The sequence below is a fragment of the Crotalus tigris genome, unplaced genomic scaffold, assembly GCF_016545835.1.
Source record: "Crotalus tigris isolate CLP2741 ecotype Arizona unplaced genomic scaffold, ASM1654583v1 scf7180000024460.1087499, whole genome shotgun sequence".
In the NCBI taxonomy this organism is placed as follows: Eukaryota; Metazoa; Chordata; class Lepidosauria; order Squamata; family Viperidae; genus Crotalus; species Crotalus tigris.
In genome coordinates this window covers 1,048,123-1,065,409 of record NW_024100630.1, presented here as the reverse complement: position 1 = coordinate 1,065,409, position 17,287 = coordinate 1,048,123, and the positions used below count along the sequence as shown (strand labels likewise).

General features: G+C 44.4%; 1 protein-coding gene across 3 annotated transcripts in view; it reads right to left on the bottom strand.

The window, feature by feature from the left end:
- LOC120303102 (zinc finger protein 678-like) overlaps nucleotides 1-17,281 on the bottom strand; it is a 29,684-nt gene extending 12,403 nt beyond the window's left edge. The window contains exons 1-6 of one of the 3 annotated variants that reach the window (XM_039332275.1): nucleotides 16,885-17,281; nucleotides 15,799-15,968; nucleotides 13,207-13,337; nucleotides 9,232-9,314; nucleotides 6,919-7,045; nucleotides 3,332-5,805 (exon numbers count right to left, since the gene is read on the bottom strand). In XM_039332275.1, the coding sequence (XP_039188209.1) occupies nucleotides 4,070-5,805; nucleotides 6,919-7,045; nucleotides 9,232-9,314; nucleotides 13,207-13,337; nucleotides 15,799-15,968; nucleotides 16,885-16,986 (2,349 nt within the window). In that variant the 5' untranslated portion in view covers nucleotides 16,987-17,281 and the 3' untranslated portion in view covers nucleotides 3,332-4,069. Of the gene's footprint in view, nucleotides 1-3,331; nucleotides 5,806-6,918; nucleotides 7,046-9,231; nucleotides 9,315-13,206; nucleotides 13,338-15,798; nucleotides 15,969-16,884 lie in introns of those variants that run through there. The other 2 variants (XM_039332272.1, XM_039332273.1) reach the window with 2 other exon arrangements.
- Between the last annotated feature and the right edge of the window lie 6 nt (nucleotides 17,282-17,287).

The window sequence follows — 17,287 nt, the reverse complement described above, 5'->3', positions numbered from 1 at the left end:
GGCATCCTCACGGTCACGGGATCAAAATTCAATCGCTTGACAACTGACTCCTACTTATGAGGGGTTGCAGTGTCTTAGGACCAGGTGAACCTTTTGACAAGCAGAGTTAATGGGCGAGCCAGGTTCGCTTAACAACTGTTACTAACTCAACTGCTGTGGGCAACGAGAAAAATGTGGACTGAATTGTGGTCGTTAAGTCGAGGATTATCTGTACAAAAAATTACTCCTACTTCGACAGTTCCAAGCCTAAGAGAGCAGGCTTCAGGTTTCCAGAGACAGGCTTCCTAGTATAGTCGCCATTTGCACTTCCAGCTTGGCGGAAAGAAGGATAGAACAAAAAAGTCACTTTTGGTTTTTCGTTACCTTTTCCTGACCCAATGCTGACTCTGTTCCCAGGTGTGACCATGCCTCACATTGAACACAAGAGGACAAGATTGCAAGTAAAAACTTTATTCTGCAGAAAAAAAATAACACAACCCCCTGTACCCTACCTATGTCCGATGGAGTGCCACCCAGTTTACGAGTCAGAGTCAGAAGGTATTATCTCTTTAGCACAGTAGAAGGAAACAACATTAGAACCACAACTTTTTGCTTTTACACAAGACGTACAAGCCATTTCTATAATGAAACTCGGTGCCTTCTGGTTTTTTCTTCCCTTACACTTATCCCTCTTTTCCCACTACCTTTTCTCTTAGTTTTCCATGCTTCTCCCCCCTTTTATATTTTGATAAAATTAATAAAACATTTCAATAGAACGAAGGTATTTCCTCATCTTCCTTTATGGCAATTCCTGCCTGTTTTACAGGATGAGAGGAGAGTGAGATTCAGGCTAAAATGAAAGAGGAAGAGATAGAAAAAGAGGAGGGGAACAAAAGGTTAGGGGACCTATTGATATGGGTTCTGACAGCTACAACAGCACTGAAAAAAAGGGACTTATGTCGGTTTCTCGCACTAAAGATGGTTGCAGCATCCCCAGGGTCACATGATCAAAATTCAACCTCTTGACAACTGATTCACATTTATGACTGTTGCAGTGTCCTGGTGCCACGTGAAACTTCTGACAAGCCAAGTCAAGGGGGAGCCAGATTCGCTTAATAACTGTGTTACTAATGTACTCGCTGCGGTAATTCACTGAACAACCACGGCAAGAAATATTGTAAAATGGGACCAAATTCACTTCACAAATGTCTCACGTAGCAACAGGAATTTTGGACTGAATTGTGGTCGTAAGTTGAGGACTACCTGCTTTTGAAGTGTTGATGGGGCATGTCTGAGAGCAATACAATTTAGAGAGGGCTTGCTTGCCCCAAAATAGGAGAATAAAGAGAAAAGGGGAGGGGAACTCACAGAAACTGCTTTCTTCTTATATTATCCCCAATAAATTCAGAACTGAAGGGCCCCCTTGATGCTCCATAAGAGAATCCCATTTACCATCCCACTCTGAAGCTGAAGAAATCCTCTTAGATAGGAAACATTTAATATTGAACTATTTAAAAGCTCTGAGCTAGGAAATATTTAAAAGTATATGAAATTCAGAAGAAAAACTACTAGTACATAGTACAGGTAGTCAACTTGTGTCCATTTTTCGCACTTAGGACCTTTGCAGCATCCCATGGTCACGTGATCAAAATTCAGACACTTGGAAACTGACTCGTGTTTATGACCGTTGTAGTGTCCCGGGGTCATGTGATCACCTTTTGCAGCCTTCTAATAAGCAACATCAATGGGAAAACCAGCTTCGCTTAACGGAATTTAACAAGAAAATCTGTCAGAGAATTGCACAAGTGTCCAAGTGAAGTCAGAGAGGTCTGCATGACCTTAACATAAATTAATACATTTTACATCAATATTTACAGTAAACAAGATAATCAGGCCAACAGGAGCATCATGAGGTAAATCAGCACCACAGGATCATCCTGAGGTAAAATTACAGAGCGCACAGAGGAAAAAAGGTGGGAAACAAAGAAACTCCCCTTTTCCACTCGCAGTAACCAACCAGAGCATAGATTGCCTCATGCAGGAGACAGCTCTCTCCAACCAATCAGCTAAAACTGTGTGTTCTGATTCATTGTACCACTCCACTGTTCCAGCTACTAAATTTAAATAGACAGTCCTTGGGGTATGCCTCTAATCCAGTGGTTCTCAACCTGTGGGTCGGGACTCCATCTGGGGTCGAACGACCATTTCACGGGGGTCGCCAAACAACGCAGTCCGCCATTTTTTCCCCCTTTTCCTTAGCTGTGCTACTCCCTTTTATTCTATTGGCTTTGAAAGCCAATAGAATAGACTCTCTTGAATAGAGTCTAATTCTATTGGCTTTCAAAAGCCAATAGGAATTGTCCAGGCTGTCTCTGCCCTGATGAGCCTGCCAAAAGTCCCATTCTGCAAACGGTGCTGCACCAGTTGAGTAGTCCTTGACTTACGACCGGCTGAGTAGTCCTCGACTTACGACCGGATGGGGGTCGCGGCATTAAAAAGGTTGAGAACCACTGCTCTAATCAGGCTCAAAAAAAACATCAAATGAATCAGACTCAATTTTATGGATTTTTTGTTGATTGAATCAAATCAGTCATTAAATGAAGGAAGATCTGACTATTGCCTCTGATTCTTTAATTGATCACTGCCACCAGCTGTTTCCAACGAAGCCTTCAGCTCCGGAACTGAATTGCTTGCAAGCAAGCTGGCAGAGCTCTCCGATTGCAATTGCTTTTAAAAAAATAAACAAAAACAACCCACTTACTGCTAGGCAGCTCAAGCCTCTTCAGACAGCTGGGGGCAATAATTTACAGAATTCTCCTATTGAAGTTGCTTTTAAAAAAAATTGCCACTAATTGGCTTAACAGTCTCCAGCCAGACACCCAGAGATGGGTGAAGGGTTTACAGAACTGTCAGCTTCTGATTACAAGGGACCTTGAGGTCATATTCTAATCTAGTCTAACCCACTGCTCTCACAAGAGAGTATTTCTGACAAATGCCTATCCAGTCTCTTCTTAAAAGACTCCAGTGATGGGGCACCCACAACTTCTGGAGGGAATTTAAATTTAAAACCTCTTTTAAAAAGAACACTGCCCCTGATCAGCACAAGCCTCTCCAGGCAAAATCCAAAATGGAGGAAGATTTCCTTTCAAAATGGAGAGCACAAGCCTTTCCAGGCAAAATCCAAAATGGGGTGGGGGAGGGTTTCCTTCCAAGGGATTAGCACAGTGTTTCCCAACCTTGACAATTTTAAGGCATGTGGACTTCAACTCCCAGAATTCCACAGCCAGCATTGCTGGCTATGGAATTCTGGGAGTTGAAGTCCACATGCCTTAAAATTGTCAAGGTTGGGAAACACTGGAATTAGCAGAAGCAGTGGGTCTGTGCTACAGAGAGGAGGCCACTGCAGCAGCAGCCACATGCTACCCATCCTTTGATGGATTGATCCATTAATTCCATGGCTCTCCCCTCCCAGCCTCCCCCACAAGCTGAAGATTAATTCCTGATTCTTATTCCTCCCCCACAAAACAACCCTGTAAGGTAGGGCAGACTGACAGAGGGCTGGTAAAAATTTTAAGTTTCCAGGAGTGAGTCATATCAGCACCAAAGTGGTGGAATAATAGCCAACTCTCCAGAAGATAGGCTCAAGATCCAGAAAGATCTCAGCAGACTTGAACCATGGGGCCTAAATAACAAAATGAAATTCACTGGTGAGAAAAGGTTTTACAGTTAGGCAAGAAAAACCTTCTTCCCCTTTAAACCAAATTACCTGCACCTTACACATTTCTCCCCTCAATTTCCGTTTCTCTTCAAAGAAACGAACATTACTAACATTACTGTATGTATAAAACTTTTTAATAACTAACTAATATATATATATATAAATACAAATACTCTTCAATAACTGAAAAATGAAGTGCAAAACATTGAAATACAGTAAAAGTGAAAACGTTAGTGCAGTGAAAAATCAAAATGTGTCCTCTTTGCTGAGGTCTGAAAGGATGGAGCAGCTGGTCAATGGCCAAGGCTCATCTAGGACTGTTGAGGTAGATGCGGATGGGCGTCCTGTAGTTTTCTGGAGAAATCCTGCAAGTTATTTGCACTCTTTTTTGTTTGTTTGTTTATCTTCATATATTTCTCGATAACATTTCAAAACGTTATTGATTTCTCTTTGGATTCTACCCACACGTTCTTCGTTGGGATCAATGTCACTCAAAAAAGATAACACATGGTTCATTTTGGAGAAAAATTCTGCCAAGTCTTTTAATGTTAACTTTTTAGAGATGCAAGCTCCTCCTCCTCCATCTTCCTGTTCCTTCTTCTCCTCCTCTTCATCTTCTCCTGCCTCCACATCCCCCTGTTTTTTTGATTCATTTTGCAGTCGCATTAATTCTTCATTAGAAAGTTCCCCCTCGTTGTATGCAATGAAATTTTCCACATCCCCAGCATCAATATTTAAATTAAGGGATCTGGCCAGTGTTACAATATCCCGACTGATGACTTGAACATTTTCATCTTGGTCAAAACCATCCCAATTTTTTACAAATACAGCAAAACGTTTTAAACATTTTCTCCAAATCCCTTGCATACATTTTGTAGGGACATCCTGCCAGCCTACTGCAATGTTTTGGATGCAGTGAAGGATATTGTAACCTTTCCAAAAGTCACACAATATTATTTCCTCTCTGTCCATTGCAGCTATGGCTTCGGCCAATGTGGCACGTAAGTAGTGTGCCTTGAAAGTTGCAATTGCTCCCTGATCCATAGGTTGTAGGAGAGGGCTTGTGTTTTTGGGGAGATAGACTACTTTCACACGAGGGTGGAGATTGCCCAGATGGGGGGGATGTCCAGGGGCATTGTCCAGAAGTAGTAGTATTCTGAAAGGGATCTTGTTCTCCAAGCAGTAGGTCCTTACTTGTGGCACAAAGCAGGACACAAACCAATCCTCAAAGATTACTTGTGTCATCCACGCCTTCTTATTGGCTCTGTAATACACTGGGAGAGCGTGCTTACTTATGTTTTTGAAGACATGAGGATTCTCTGATCTATGAATCAGCAATGGCTTCAACTTGAACCCAGAAACATTTCCGCCCAACAACAAAGTTATTCTGTCCTCAGATACTTTAGATCGAGGCATTGTTTTGCCCTCTTTGTGGATGTAAGTCCGTCCTGGCATTTGCTTCCAATAAAGCCCAGTTTCATCCACATTAAAGATCTGCTGTGGTGAATAGTTGCCCTCTACTACAATTTTATCCAGTTTGTCTGGAAAGTGTTGGACAGCTTCTTCATCAGCACTCAAAGCTTCACCTATTGTTCGTATGTTATAGTAATTGAATCGTTTTTGGAATCGCATAAACCAGCCACGGCTGGCCCCAAAGGTCTCAATGCGCTCCTCACCTGCTCCTTGCTTTAGCATTTCAAAAATGCTGCGGGCCTTCGCCTGAATCAGATGGAGACTAATTGGGATTCTTTTCTGGATCCGATCGTCAATCCAAAGCACAAGTAGCTGTTCTGTTTTTGAAATGAGGCCTGTCCTATTTCTCGTGATTATGGCATCTGTTCCTGGAGCTGATTTAATCGCCTCTTTTATCTTTTCTTTATCCTTAAGGATAGTGCAGATGGTGGACGCGGCCAGTCCTTCTTCTTCTCCTATGGTCTTTATCCTCTTCCCCTTCTCGTGGGCTTTAATTATTTTCATTTTCAAGTCCAAATTGATACTTTTCCTTTGTTTCTTGCGTCCATGTTGAGCTGAAGTAGAGCTTGGTCGCTTTCCTTGGGAAGACATTTTTGGCCTAAGAAAGAGTTGATGGAAAAGTACAGTATCTTGTCCTGTAGAGAGTTAAATAGATAGACAGAGAGAGAAAGAGACTGGTTCAGAACTGTTTACAGCAGTGGTTCTCAACCTGTGGGTCGGGACCCCGTTTGGGGTCGAACAACCATTTCACGGGGGTCGCCAAACAATGCAGTCCGCCATTTTTCCCCCCTTTTCCTTAGCTGTGCTACTCCCTTTTATTTTATTGGCTTTTGAAAGCCAATAGAATAGACTCTCTTGAATAGAGTCTAATTCTATTGGCTTTCAAAAGCCAATAGGAATTGTCCAGGCTGTCTCTGCCCTGCTGAGCCCACCAAAAGTCCCATTCTGCAAATGGTGTTGCACCAGTTGAGTAGTCCTTGACTTACGACCGATTGGGGGTCGCGGCATTAAAAAGGTTGAGAACCAGTGGTTTACAGTAAGATCAATGTTATGGGGTGAGGGGAGGCAGTACTGTAGTGGGAGAATGTGTTTTCCTTCTGTCAGAAATTTCTTTCCCTTGACAAAAGCATAGGAATGGTCACTGCTAGCAACAACACACAGCACAGTATTTGAAAGTCTTTTATTTACACTACTGTATTAGTTTATATATATTCCATCTTTGTTTTTAACCTGCTCCACTTGGTTACAGTATTTTGTTCCCTTCATGCACAGCAAGACTGAATCTGATTCTTAACAAATAGGAAAGAGCAACTTGTGAAGGCCAGACTCTTCATACAGAGTCCATTTGTGAAGAAAAGCCAGGCTTTATAAAAAAGATAAAAACCACACACATATATATATAGTTTGCAAATTTGAAAATCAGAAGTTCAGATAAGAGATACAGCATCGGGGGGGGGGGGGAAACCAATGTTGGAGGATTTCATGTGCATTAATTTTTTTTTTTTAAAAAATGCACTACCGTACTTTCCGGCATATAAGACAACTTTCACAAGCGTTAAAATCGGCACCGAAGTCGGGGGTTGTCTTATACGCCGAGTCGTCTTATACGCCGGAAATAACAGTAGTTTCCGGCATATAAGACGACTTTCTAGGCATGCGACTCGGTGCCGAAGTCGGGGGTCGTCTTATACGCTGGGTCGCCTTATACGCCGGAATATACGGTACATTATCTGAACAGAATCCCTTACCTAAGGAGGCCATATTCCTTGCGTTTTCCAGCACGACCTCTCGGTACAAAGCTTTTTGCTCAGAATCCAGCAAAGCCCACTCTTCCACGGAAAAAAATACAGCTACATCCTCGGGTGATACCAAATCCTGACATAAGGAGGGGAAAAAAAAACACAATGTATCCCATGAATATTCCTAACAAGGAACACTTCAATGAATTACATGCAGGTCCTCTTCTTGATGAACAAACTGCAGTTTCCAAGTAGGACAAATGAGCATGTTAAGATATTGAATTTAGTAGCTGGAACAGTAAAGTATACAATAGGCCAGAACACACAATTGCAGTTGATTGGTTGGAGTGGGCTGGCTCCTGCATGAGGCAATCTAGGCTATGATTGGTTGCTGAGAGTATAAAGGAGTTTCCCTTTTTTCCCTCCGTTTTTTCCTTCTATGTGTTTTGTATGTATGCTATTTTAGATTTACCTCATGATGTTCCTATATCCCTGATTATCTTATGTTCTTCCTTTTCTGGATGATGACAAAGACTGCTGTAAAATTGTACATTAAATATATATTTATATAAAAGACTACAACTCTGTGTCAGTGTCTCCGGCTTCATCTGGACAGCTGCTGCACAATTCCTGACCAGAACATATTCTCTGGAGAACGTTTACAAAAACATGAAGTGCCTCTGGCTAGAGATACATCTAGTTCAGTGGTTCTCAACCTGTGGGTCGGGACCCCATTTGGGGTCGAACGACCATTTCACGGGGGTCACCAAACAACGCAGTCCGCCATTTTTTTCCCCCTTTTCCTTAGCTGTGCTACTCCCTTTTATTCTATTGGCTTTTGAAAGCCAATAGAATAGACTCTCTTGAATAGAGTCTAATTCTATTGGCTTTCAAAAGCCAATAGGAATTGTCCAGGCTGTCTCTGCCCTGCTGAGCCCACCAAAAGTCCCAGTCTGCAAATGGTGCTGCACCAGTTGAGTAGTCCTCGACTTATGACCGGTTGGGGGTCACGGCATTAAAAAGGTTGAGAACCACTGATCTAGTTAATGCTTTATTGGTTTGGCCGATTCTGCAGGAACAGCAATCCCATAATCCTTTGCTGTCCGCTGATGGACTAGACCAGGGGTAGGCAACCTTGGCTCTTTTATGACTTGTGGACTTCAACTCCCAGAATTCCTGAGACAGCAAGGTTGCCTACCCTTGGACTAGACCTTGGACGGGTTGTTCCAAATCCAACACTGGGTTAATTTTACCCACTGCGCTGAGCCAATAAATCATGCCAAATCAAGGAAAGTGGAGTTCAACATTTAATTTCTGCACAAAACCCATGCTTGGACTTTACTTTTTTACTTTGGACTTTCATATGTACCACTTTAAAAAACCTTAGTAAAAACCACACCTGGAACATTGAATTCAGTTTTGGTCAACACATTACAAAAAAGAAGTGGAGACTTTGAAAAAAGTGCAGAGAAGAGCAATTAAGAAAATTAAAGGCCTGGAGAATAAAACATATGAAGAATGATTGCAGGAACTGAGTATGGCTAGTCTAGAGAAAAGCAGGACTATGGGAGACATGATAGCACTATTTCCGTATTTGAGAGGCTGCCACAAAGAAGAGGGCTTCAACATTTTCCAAGCACCAGAAGGCAAGACAAGAAACAATGGATGGTAACTAATCAAGAAGAAAAGGCAACCTGGAATTAAAGAGAAACTTCCTGACAGTAAGAACAATTAACCAGTGGAACAACTTGGCTTCAGAAGCTGTGGGCACTTCATCACTGGGGGTTTTTAAGAGACTGGACAGCCACATGTCTGAAATGGTATACGGCAGTGGTGGCGAACCTATGGCACGTGTGCCAGAAGCGGCACTCAAAGCCCTCTCTGTGGGTACACGTGCCGTCGCCCCGGTCCTAGGCCTTCAGCTGGGTTTTATAAAACCTTTTCAATCTAGGGCCTAGGCCTCCGCCTCCGTGTGCAAAAAAAAAAAAAATATATCAATCAATCAATTTCAACTTTTTGCGGGGAAAAAAAAGATCTTGCAAAATTGGAATTGATTGATTGAACTTTTTAGTCCCACCCAGTTCTGCCATTACCACCGCAGCCATGCCCACCCAATGGGCCACGCCCACCCAGCACTCGACGATGCATAAGTGGGTTTTGGGTTGCAGTTTGGGCACTCCGTCTCTAAAAGGTTCGCCATCACTGGTATAGGGTCTCCGGTTTGAGCAGGGGGTTGAACTAGAAGACTTCCAAGATCCCTTCCAACTCTATTATTCTCTTATTGGGTGCTTCTTCACTTTAAGGGAGGGGGAATCCTCCTACCTGAGTTGGAAGCTCAACTGCTGTTAATCCTCCACTAGAAAGAACAGAGGTTCCAGAAGATGAACACGATGCCATTAGAGTGTCTATGAGTGGAAAAAAAAAAACAGCAAAGGAATAATTTGCTAGCAAGCATCCTAACGATATTCTTGAACCTACAATGAGGAGGGGAGATTTTAGTCTATTTCTGTGCTAACTAGGGAATCAATCAATCAATCAAAATAGAGTTGGAAGGGACCTTGGAGGTCTTCTAATCCAACCCCATGCTCAAGCAGGGGGCCCTATGCCATTTCAGATAGAATGTCCTGACCACTTTCTACAGGGTGCCCCAGGGCTCTGTTCTGGGCCCAGTGCTCTTCAACATCTTCATCAACGATTTGGACGAGGGGATAGATGGGGAATTCATCAAATTTGCAGACGACACCAAGCTGGCAGGAATAGCCAACACTCCAGAAGACAGGCTTAGGATACAGGAGGATCTGGACAGACTTGAACACTGGGCACTAACTAACAAAATGAAATTCAATGGTGAAAAAAGCAAGGTTCTACATTTAGGCAAGAAAAACCAAATGCACAAGTACAGCATAGGTGGCACCATGCTCAATAGTAGTAACTGTGAGAGGGACCTCGGAGTCCTAGTAGACAATCACCTAAATATGAGCCAGCAGTGTGCTGCAGCTGCCAAAAAGGCCAACATAGTGCTAGGCTGCATTAACAGAGGGATAGAATCAAGATCACGTGAAGTATTAATACCACTTTACAATGCCTTGGTAAGGCCACACTTGGAATACTGCATCCAGTTTTGGTCACCACGATGTAAAAAAGATGTTGAGACTCTAGAAAGAGTACAGAGAAGAGCAACAAAGATGATTAGGGGACTGGAGGCTAAAACATATAAGGAACGGTTGCTAGAATTGGGTATGTCTAGTTTAACGAAGAGAAGGACAAGGGGGGACATGATAGCAGTATTCCAATATCTCAGGGGCTGCCATAAAGAAGAGGGAATTAAGCTATTTTCCAAAGCACCTGAAGGCAGGACAAGAAGCAACGGGTGGAAACTAATCAAGGAGAGAAGCAACCTAGAACTAAGGAGAAACTTCCTGACAGTGAGAACAATTAATCAGTGGAACAGCCTGCATCCAGAAGCAGTAAATGCTCCAACACTGGAAGTTTTTAAGAAGAGACTGGACAGCCATTTGTCCGAAATGGTGTAGGGTTTCCTGCCTGAGCAGGGGGTTAGACTAGATGACCTCCAAGGTCACTTCCAACTTTACTACTATTACTATTACTAGGGGGACAATCGAGAGCATCCTGTCATACAGCATCACAATCTGGTTTGGAGGCATCACTGCTTCAGACAGGAAGGCGGTGCAGAGAGTGGTGAGAATGGCCGAAAAGTTCATTGGCAGTTCCCTCCCTCCCATCCAGGACATAGCACAGAAGGGCTGCTTGAGCAGGGTCCGTAAGATCATCTGGGACACTACACATCCTCTTCATGACCTGTTTTCCTTGCTACCTTCTGGGAGGGGGCTTCGTGGTATCCGAAGCAAAACATCCAGATTCAGCCATAGTTTCATTCCATACAGCATTAACCTTGCAAACTCTCAAGCTTCCTCTTTCCGTTATATATTCAAGATGGACAATATTTAATATGTATTGCTACGTATATGTAGGGATGTGAGTCTATACATACGTTGTTCATAGTATGTTTAGGTGTGTGTCATGTACGTGTTTCACTTTGAGAGCGGGCAACTAAATTTCATTTTTGATGTGTGCCATTGTGCCCACAGTATAAAAATGACAATAAAGGCTATCTTATCTTATCTTAAAAATCTCCAGTGATGAAGCACCTACAACTTCTGAAGGCAAGCTGTTCCACTTATTAATTGTCCTGTTAGGAAGTTTCTCCTTAATTCCAGGTTGTTTCTCACCTTCATTACTTTCCATCATTTCTTGTCTTGCGTACCTTGCACTCACAGCAACAACATATAGAAGCTGACATTGGGTGAGAGGAAAGCTGAAAGGTATGTATTACAAAAGCTTATGGTCACTCACGCACACACACAGGTCTGGAAAATTGCCACACTCCGTCCCAAATCAACTGAACACTGAGGCACTAACGGTTCTTTAAAATAAATAAATACCCAGTGAATTTAAAATAACAGCAAACTTTTACTGATATATATTTGCACTCTCTCTCTCTCTCTCTCTCTCACACACACACACACAAACACACACACACACACCTACACTTACCAAGCATCCAATACTAGGGTGCCAGGCACTAGACAAAGGGATGGAATCTGCAAAGTCTGGGATCCAAAAACAAGGACTCAAAAAAAAGGCTGGGTAAGCTGCTTATCCCACAGAATTGGTGGGGAGGGGCCTCCCATGCAGGCCCAACTCCTTTGTTGGTGAGACTTGGGGAGGGGCTTGCCATGTGCTCAGTCCCCACTTTTGTACTTTTTGTTCCCTTAATGACTCGGTTCCTTTCCCTGAAGGAGCTTTTCCTGGCTTTTGTCCACCTTGCTTATTATAAGCCTTGGCAACTTTTCGGTATGGTGGATTTGGCCTAGTAGTCTCACACATTCTTCCCCTTGGCGTGGAGTGAAACAGGAGATGCCACAAACTGCGGCCAACTCATCTCCCCCTCAGAGCATGACAGGTTTTTGTATGTATTCTCGCCAGCAAGTTTGATGTCCAGTTGGCATGGAGGTACAATACTTCAGGAAGACAAATTTAACACAGAGAAATAACATTTTAGGAAAACAGATTTCACACATTGCATGACCGAGGAGATTAATACAAAGGCAAATGATACAAACAGAAAAATTTGAACCGTTTTCCTTCCCCAGGATCCCAAATCAGGTAAGGCAGGGATAGGCAACCTTGGCTCTTTTATGACTCGTGGACTTCAACTCCCAGAATTCCTGAGCCAGCATGGCTGGCTCAGGAATTCTGGGAGTTGAAGTCCATGAGTCATAAAACAGCCACGGTTGCCTACCCCTGAGGTAAGGTGATTGGGGAATTCTGGGAGTTGAAGTCCACGAGTCATAAAAGAGCCACGGTTGCCTACCCCTGAGGTAACGTGATTGGGAAATTCTGGGCGTTGAAGTCCACGAGTCATAAAAGAGCCACGGTTGCCTACTCCTGAGGTAAGGTGATTGGGGAATTCTGGGAGTTGAAGTCCACGAGTCATAAAAGAGCCACGGTTGCCTACCCCTGAGGTAAGGTGAGTGGGGAATTCTGGGAGTTGAAGTCCACGAGTCATAAAAGAGCCACGGTTGCCTACCCCTGAGGTAACGTGATTGGGAAATTCTGGGCGTTGAAGTCCACGAGTCATAAAAGAGCCACGGTTGCCTACACCTGAGGTAAGGTGATTGGGGAATTCTGGGAGTTGAAGTCCACGAGTCATAAAAGAGCCACGGTTGCCTACCCCTGAGGTAACGTGATTGGGAAATTCTGGGCGTTGAAGTCCACGAGTCATAAAAGAGCCACGGTTGCCTACTCCTGAGGTAAGGTGATTGGGGAATTCTGGGAGTTGAAGTCCACGAGTCATAAAAGAGCCACGGTTGCCTACCCCTGAGGTAAGGTGATTGGGGAATTCTGGGCATTGAAATCCACGAGTCATAAAAGAGCCATGGTCGCCTACCCCTGAGGTAACATGATTGGGGAATTCTGGGAGTTGAAGTCCACGAGTCATAAAAGAGCCACGGTTGCCTACCCCTGAGGTAAGGTGATTGGGGAATTCTGGGAGTTGAAGTCCACACATCTTAAAAATTGCCAAGGGGGAGAAAGGCTGGCCTACAGGAAAAAGGCGACACCTTTTTCAATGCGCACAGAACTTTTGAAATGCACACGAGACTCTTAAAAACTCAGTTGAATTAAATAATGAAAAAAAAAAAAGAATTCACAAACGCAAGACACTTGGGCAAAGTCAACCCTGAGGATTCAAGGGCATCAGAAGGAGCCTTTTACCTGATGCTCTTTCCTGAAGGGGCTCGTCTTGAGCCACTGCCCGAAACAATGGCTCCTGGGAGGGGATCGCCCCCTTTTCCTCCGGCCGGTTTAGCAGCCACTGAACTCCGAGGTTTCTAGATCTGAAACAGCTCCAGAAAAGAAAAAAAAACGAAAGTCATGGGAAACGATCCGGAAGGGTCGGCAGAAGAAATCTCCCCAATGAGAAAGTGGGGAGTGCAAGAGCGAACATAGGGGCGCTGCGTTGGAGGGTTACCTGTCCAGGCATTTCTTCAGGTGGGGAAAAGGAAGGAAGGAAGGAAGGAAGGAAGGAAGGAAGGAAAAGGAAGGAAGGAAGGAAGGGAAAGGAAGGAAGGAAGGAAGGAAGGAAGGAAAGAAGGAAGGAAAGAAGGAAGGAAAGAAGGAAGGAAGGGAAAGGAAGGAAGGAAAGGAAGGGGAAGGAAGGAAGGAAGGAAGGGAAAGGAAGGAAGGAAGGGAAAGGAAGGAAAGAAGGAAGGAAGGAAGGAAGAAGGAAGGAAGGAAGGAAGGAAGGGAAAAGGGGAAGGAAGGAAGGAAGGGGGAAGGAAGGAAGGAGAAGGAAGGAAGGAAGGGAAGGAAGGAAGGAAAGGAAGGAAGGGAAAAGGAAGGAAGGGAAAGGAAGGAAGGGAAGGAAGGAAGGAAGGAAGGAAAGGAAGGAAAGAAGGAAGGAAGGAAGGAAGGAAAGGAAGGAAGGAAGGAAGGAAGGAAGGAAGGGGAAGGAAGGAAGGAAGGAAGGGAAAGGAAGGAAGGAAGGAAGGAAGGAAGGGGAAGGAAGGAAGGAAGGGAAAGGAAGGAAGGAAGGAAGGGAAAGGAAGGAAGGAAGGGAAAGGAAGGAAGGGAAGGAGGGAAGGAAGAGAAAGGAAGGAAGGAAGGAAGGGGACGGAAGGAAAGAAGGGAAGGAAGGAAGGAAAGAAGGAAGGGAAAGGAAGGAAGGAAGGAACTTCTTACCTGGCACTGGAAAGGAAAAAGGCGGCTCTCTTCCTCGCCCAGACTCCGCTCCCCAAGAGATGCGAGTAGCAAAGGAACCGCGATCCCCTCCAGCCATGCTGCCTTCCTCCCTTCCCGGCCACGCATGTAGACCCCCCCCCTCCCCGACCCCACCTGGACTTCACAGAGCTCAAGCAGGAAGCTTTCCTAGCTCCTCCCCTCCTCGTCCAGCTCCTCCCTTCCTCGAAAGGGTGGAGAGCGCCGCCCCCTTGGGGTTCCCCCTGTCCACCCCCTCCCTTCTGCCACTGGGGAAGCGGTTCCCCCGTGGGATGGTCCGCTGGGCCGGCAGTGCGGAGCCGCTCCTCCCGCAGCAGTCGGAGAAAGAGCCTGCTAGTAAGATAACTCGAATCCCTGAAGTTCTTTCCACGCTCCAGACGTTTAATAGGGTTTTTCTCCAGCTTCTCTTCTCGTTGACTAAAAGGGAAAGGTCCTTTTGGAGTGCTTCCCGCTTTCCTTTTTTCCCCCCTCTTCATTGTGGCAATGAATCCCAGAATCCCAGGTCATCTCTTGAGTATTTTTCCGCACCCTGTACAAACTTCTTTTCCTTGGTTATCGTCTTCGGCTATTACAGTGTTTCTCAACCTTGACAATTTTAAGGCATGTGGACTTCAACTCCCAGAATTCCACAGCCAGCATTGCTGGCTGTGGAATTCTGGGAGTTGAAGTCCACATGCCTTAAAATTGTCAAGGTTGAGAAACACTGGGCTAAGACTAAGGCATAGAATCAAGATTACGCTGAGTATTAGTACTGCTGTATAAAACCCTAGTGAGACCACACCTGGAATACTGCAGCAGATTTGGGTCACCGTACTACAAAAAAGACGTTCAGACCTTGGAAAAAGTTCAGAGAGGAGCAGCTAAAATAATCAAAGGCCTGGAGACTAGAATATATGAAGAACAGATGCAGGACTCGGTTTTGGCCTGTCTAAAGAAAAGAAATAGGGGTGACATAATAGAAGGATTCTAGTATTTGAAGGGCTGCCACAAAGAAATGAGGGGTCAAATTATTCTCCAAAGTACCAGAGGGCAGGAAGAGAAACAATGGTTGGAAACTGATCAAAGAGAGAAGCAAACTGGAATTAAGGAGAAACTTCCTAACAGTGAAGATAATTAACCAGTGGAACAGCTTGCCTCCATAAATCGTGGGCGCTCCATCACTGGATGTCTTTAGGAAAAGACTAGACCAGGGATAGGCGACCTTGGCTCTTTTATGGCTCGTGAACTTCAACTCCCAGAAGTCCTGAACCAGCCATGCTCACTCAGGAATTCTGGGAGTTGAAGTCCACAAGTCATAAAAGAGCCAAGGTTGCCTACCCCTGGACTAGACAATTTTCTGAAATGGTATAGGCTTTCCTGCTCAGGTAAGGGGCTAGACTAGAAGATCTCCAACATTCTATTCTATTCTATTCTATTCTATACTATACTATACTATACTATACTATACTATACTATACTATACTATACTATACTATACTATTGGGGTGTATGGGGTGTTCAGGGAGGGGTAGTACCTCTGGTGTAGGGCATGTCGTGCCTTTTTAGGGCAGCTCGTATACCTTTGGTCCCCACCTGACATTCAGCTCTCACCTGTGGCTCCTAGTAGCTGTAACATGCGCAGCGGCCACACCCCGGGCAACAGCTTCGACAGGCTGGCCAAACCAGGTTGAGAGTAGCCGTTGTGTCTTCGTTGTGTGAGCAAGGGATTTGTCTATCCCGAGCATGCGAAGACAGACTCTGGCGGAGTGAGCGGATGAGACCTATTAAAATAGAACCAACGGTCATGAAGGCAGTTTCTGCAAGCGACGTGGTATGCTGAGAGCACGGCAAGACACGAAAGATGCCCTGGTCAAGCACTGCACCCAGCTCATCTTCAATTGTCTCGACTTTTGTCCTGCCATTGGAATAAGATGGAATCTGGGAAGAGAGAGTGAGGCTGACTATGCGCACCTCTCCCTCACTTAAATCCAATCCATGCGCAAGTCTTGACATCTTGACTTTCCCTATACTATTATTCTATTCTATTCTATTCTATTCTATTCTATTCGTCAACACTGATATCTGCACATTGAAAAGGAGAGTATTTCTCTGGCCTTCTTTTAACTGGTCTTTCTTAAGGCTGTTTTCCAAACACCCTTTGTGCAACTTCATTTCTAGCTGTTGGGAAAGATGCTGCTTCCTCTTGGCCAGAACCCTCCAAAAGGCCTCTGGCGCTTGGATCCAGCCTCCGGAAGCACATGGAAGCATCCCACAGCCTCTGATCCAGGTGGAAGCAACAACCGCAGCAGAAATGAGACGGATCCTTTCAAGATGAGACTGACGCAGCAGGGAGGGGGAAGCATGAGGTATCTTAATGAGTTGGGGAGGCCTTGGGGGCCTATCCCATCATTAGGCTCTCCACGGCCTTCCTCAACCTAAGATACCCCATATTCACTTAATAAGCCACGTGCGTCTTAACGAGCAGGGAGTGATCTCATTCAAGGTACGAGATTCACTCCAGGCTCCATTCCATTCGTAACTTGAGGACTACCTGTATTAAATTTCCTGCTCTCTACAGATTATAAACAGAAGGATTTTTGTTTATGGGGCAGCAACAAACTAAAACTAGAACTCCTGAGGTACTACATTCAAGTCATCTTTCACCACAAGCTACTTTTTTAATTAGGAAAAACTTACATCGGGCCGGCCAATCAGCAATAATTTCAGCTGAGGGTAAAGGTTCGTTCTCCGAGCTTGTAGGTTGGTTTCTGAACGTTTCGTTACCAGGCTAGGTAACATCTTCAGCTGAGTTTAGGGGATGGTTTAAACTCTTCTCAATCAGAGAATCTCTGCTTTAGCTGGCATTCCTAAGTACTTATGGAGTTGGAGTTCAACCCAAACTCAGAATGCTCTATAATTATGTGGAGAATTTTATTTGGAACCTACAGAAGAAAAGCTTTCCTCTTCTTGGTAACTGTGGCATTCCTTACCTGCTTCTCTACATGTGTTAAAAGTGCAATTTGGAGAGATAAAATGAGAGTTGGGAGACTGACACTTTATAAAACAATTATGGAGAAGAAAGGAAGGAAAGAAAGAAAGA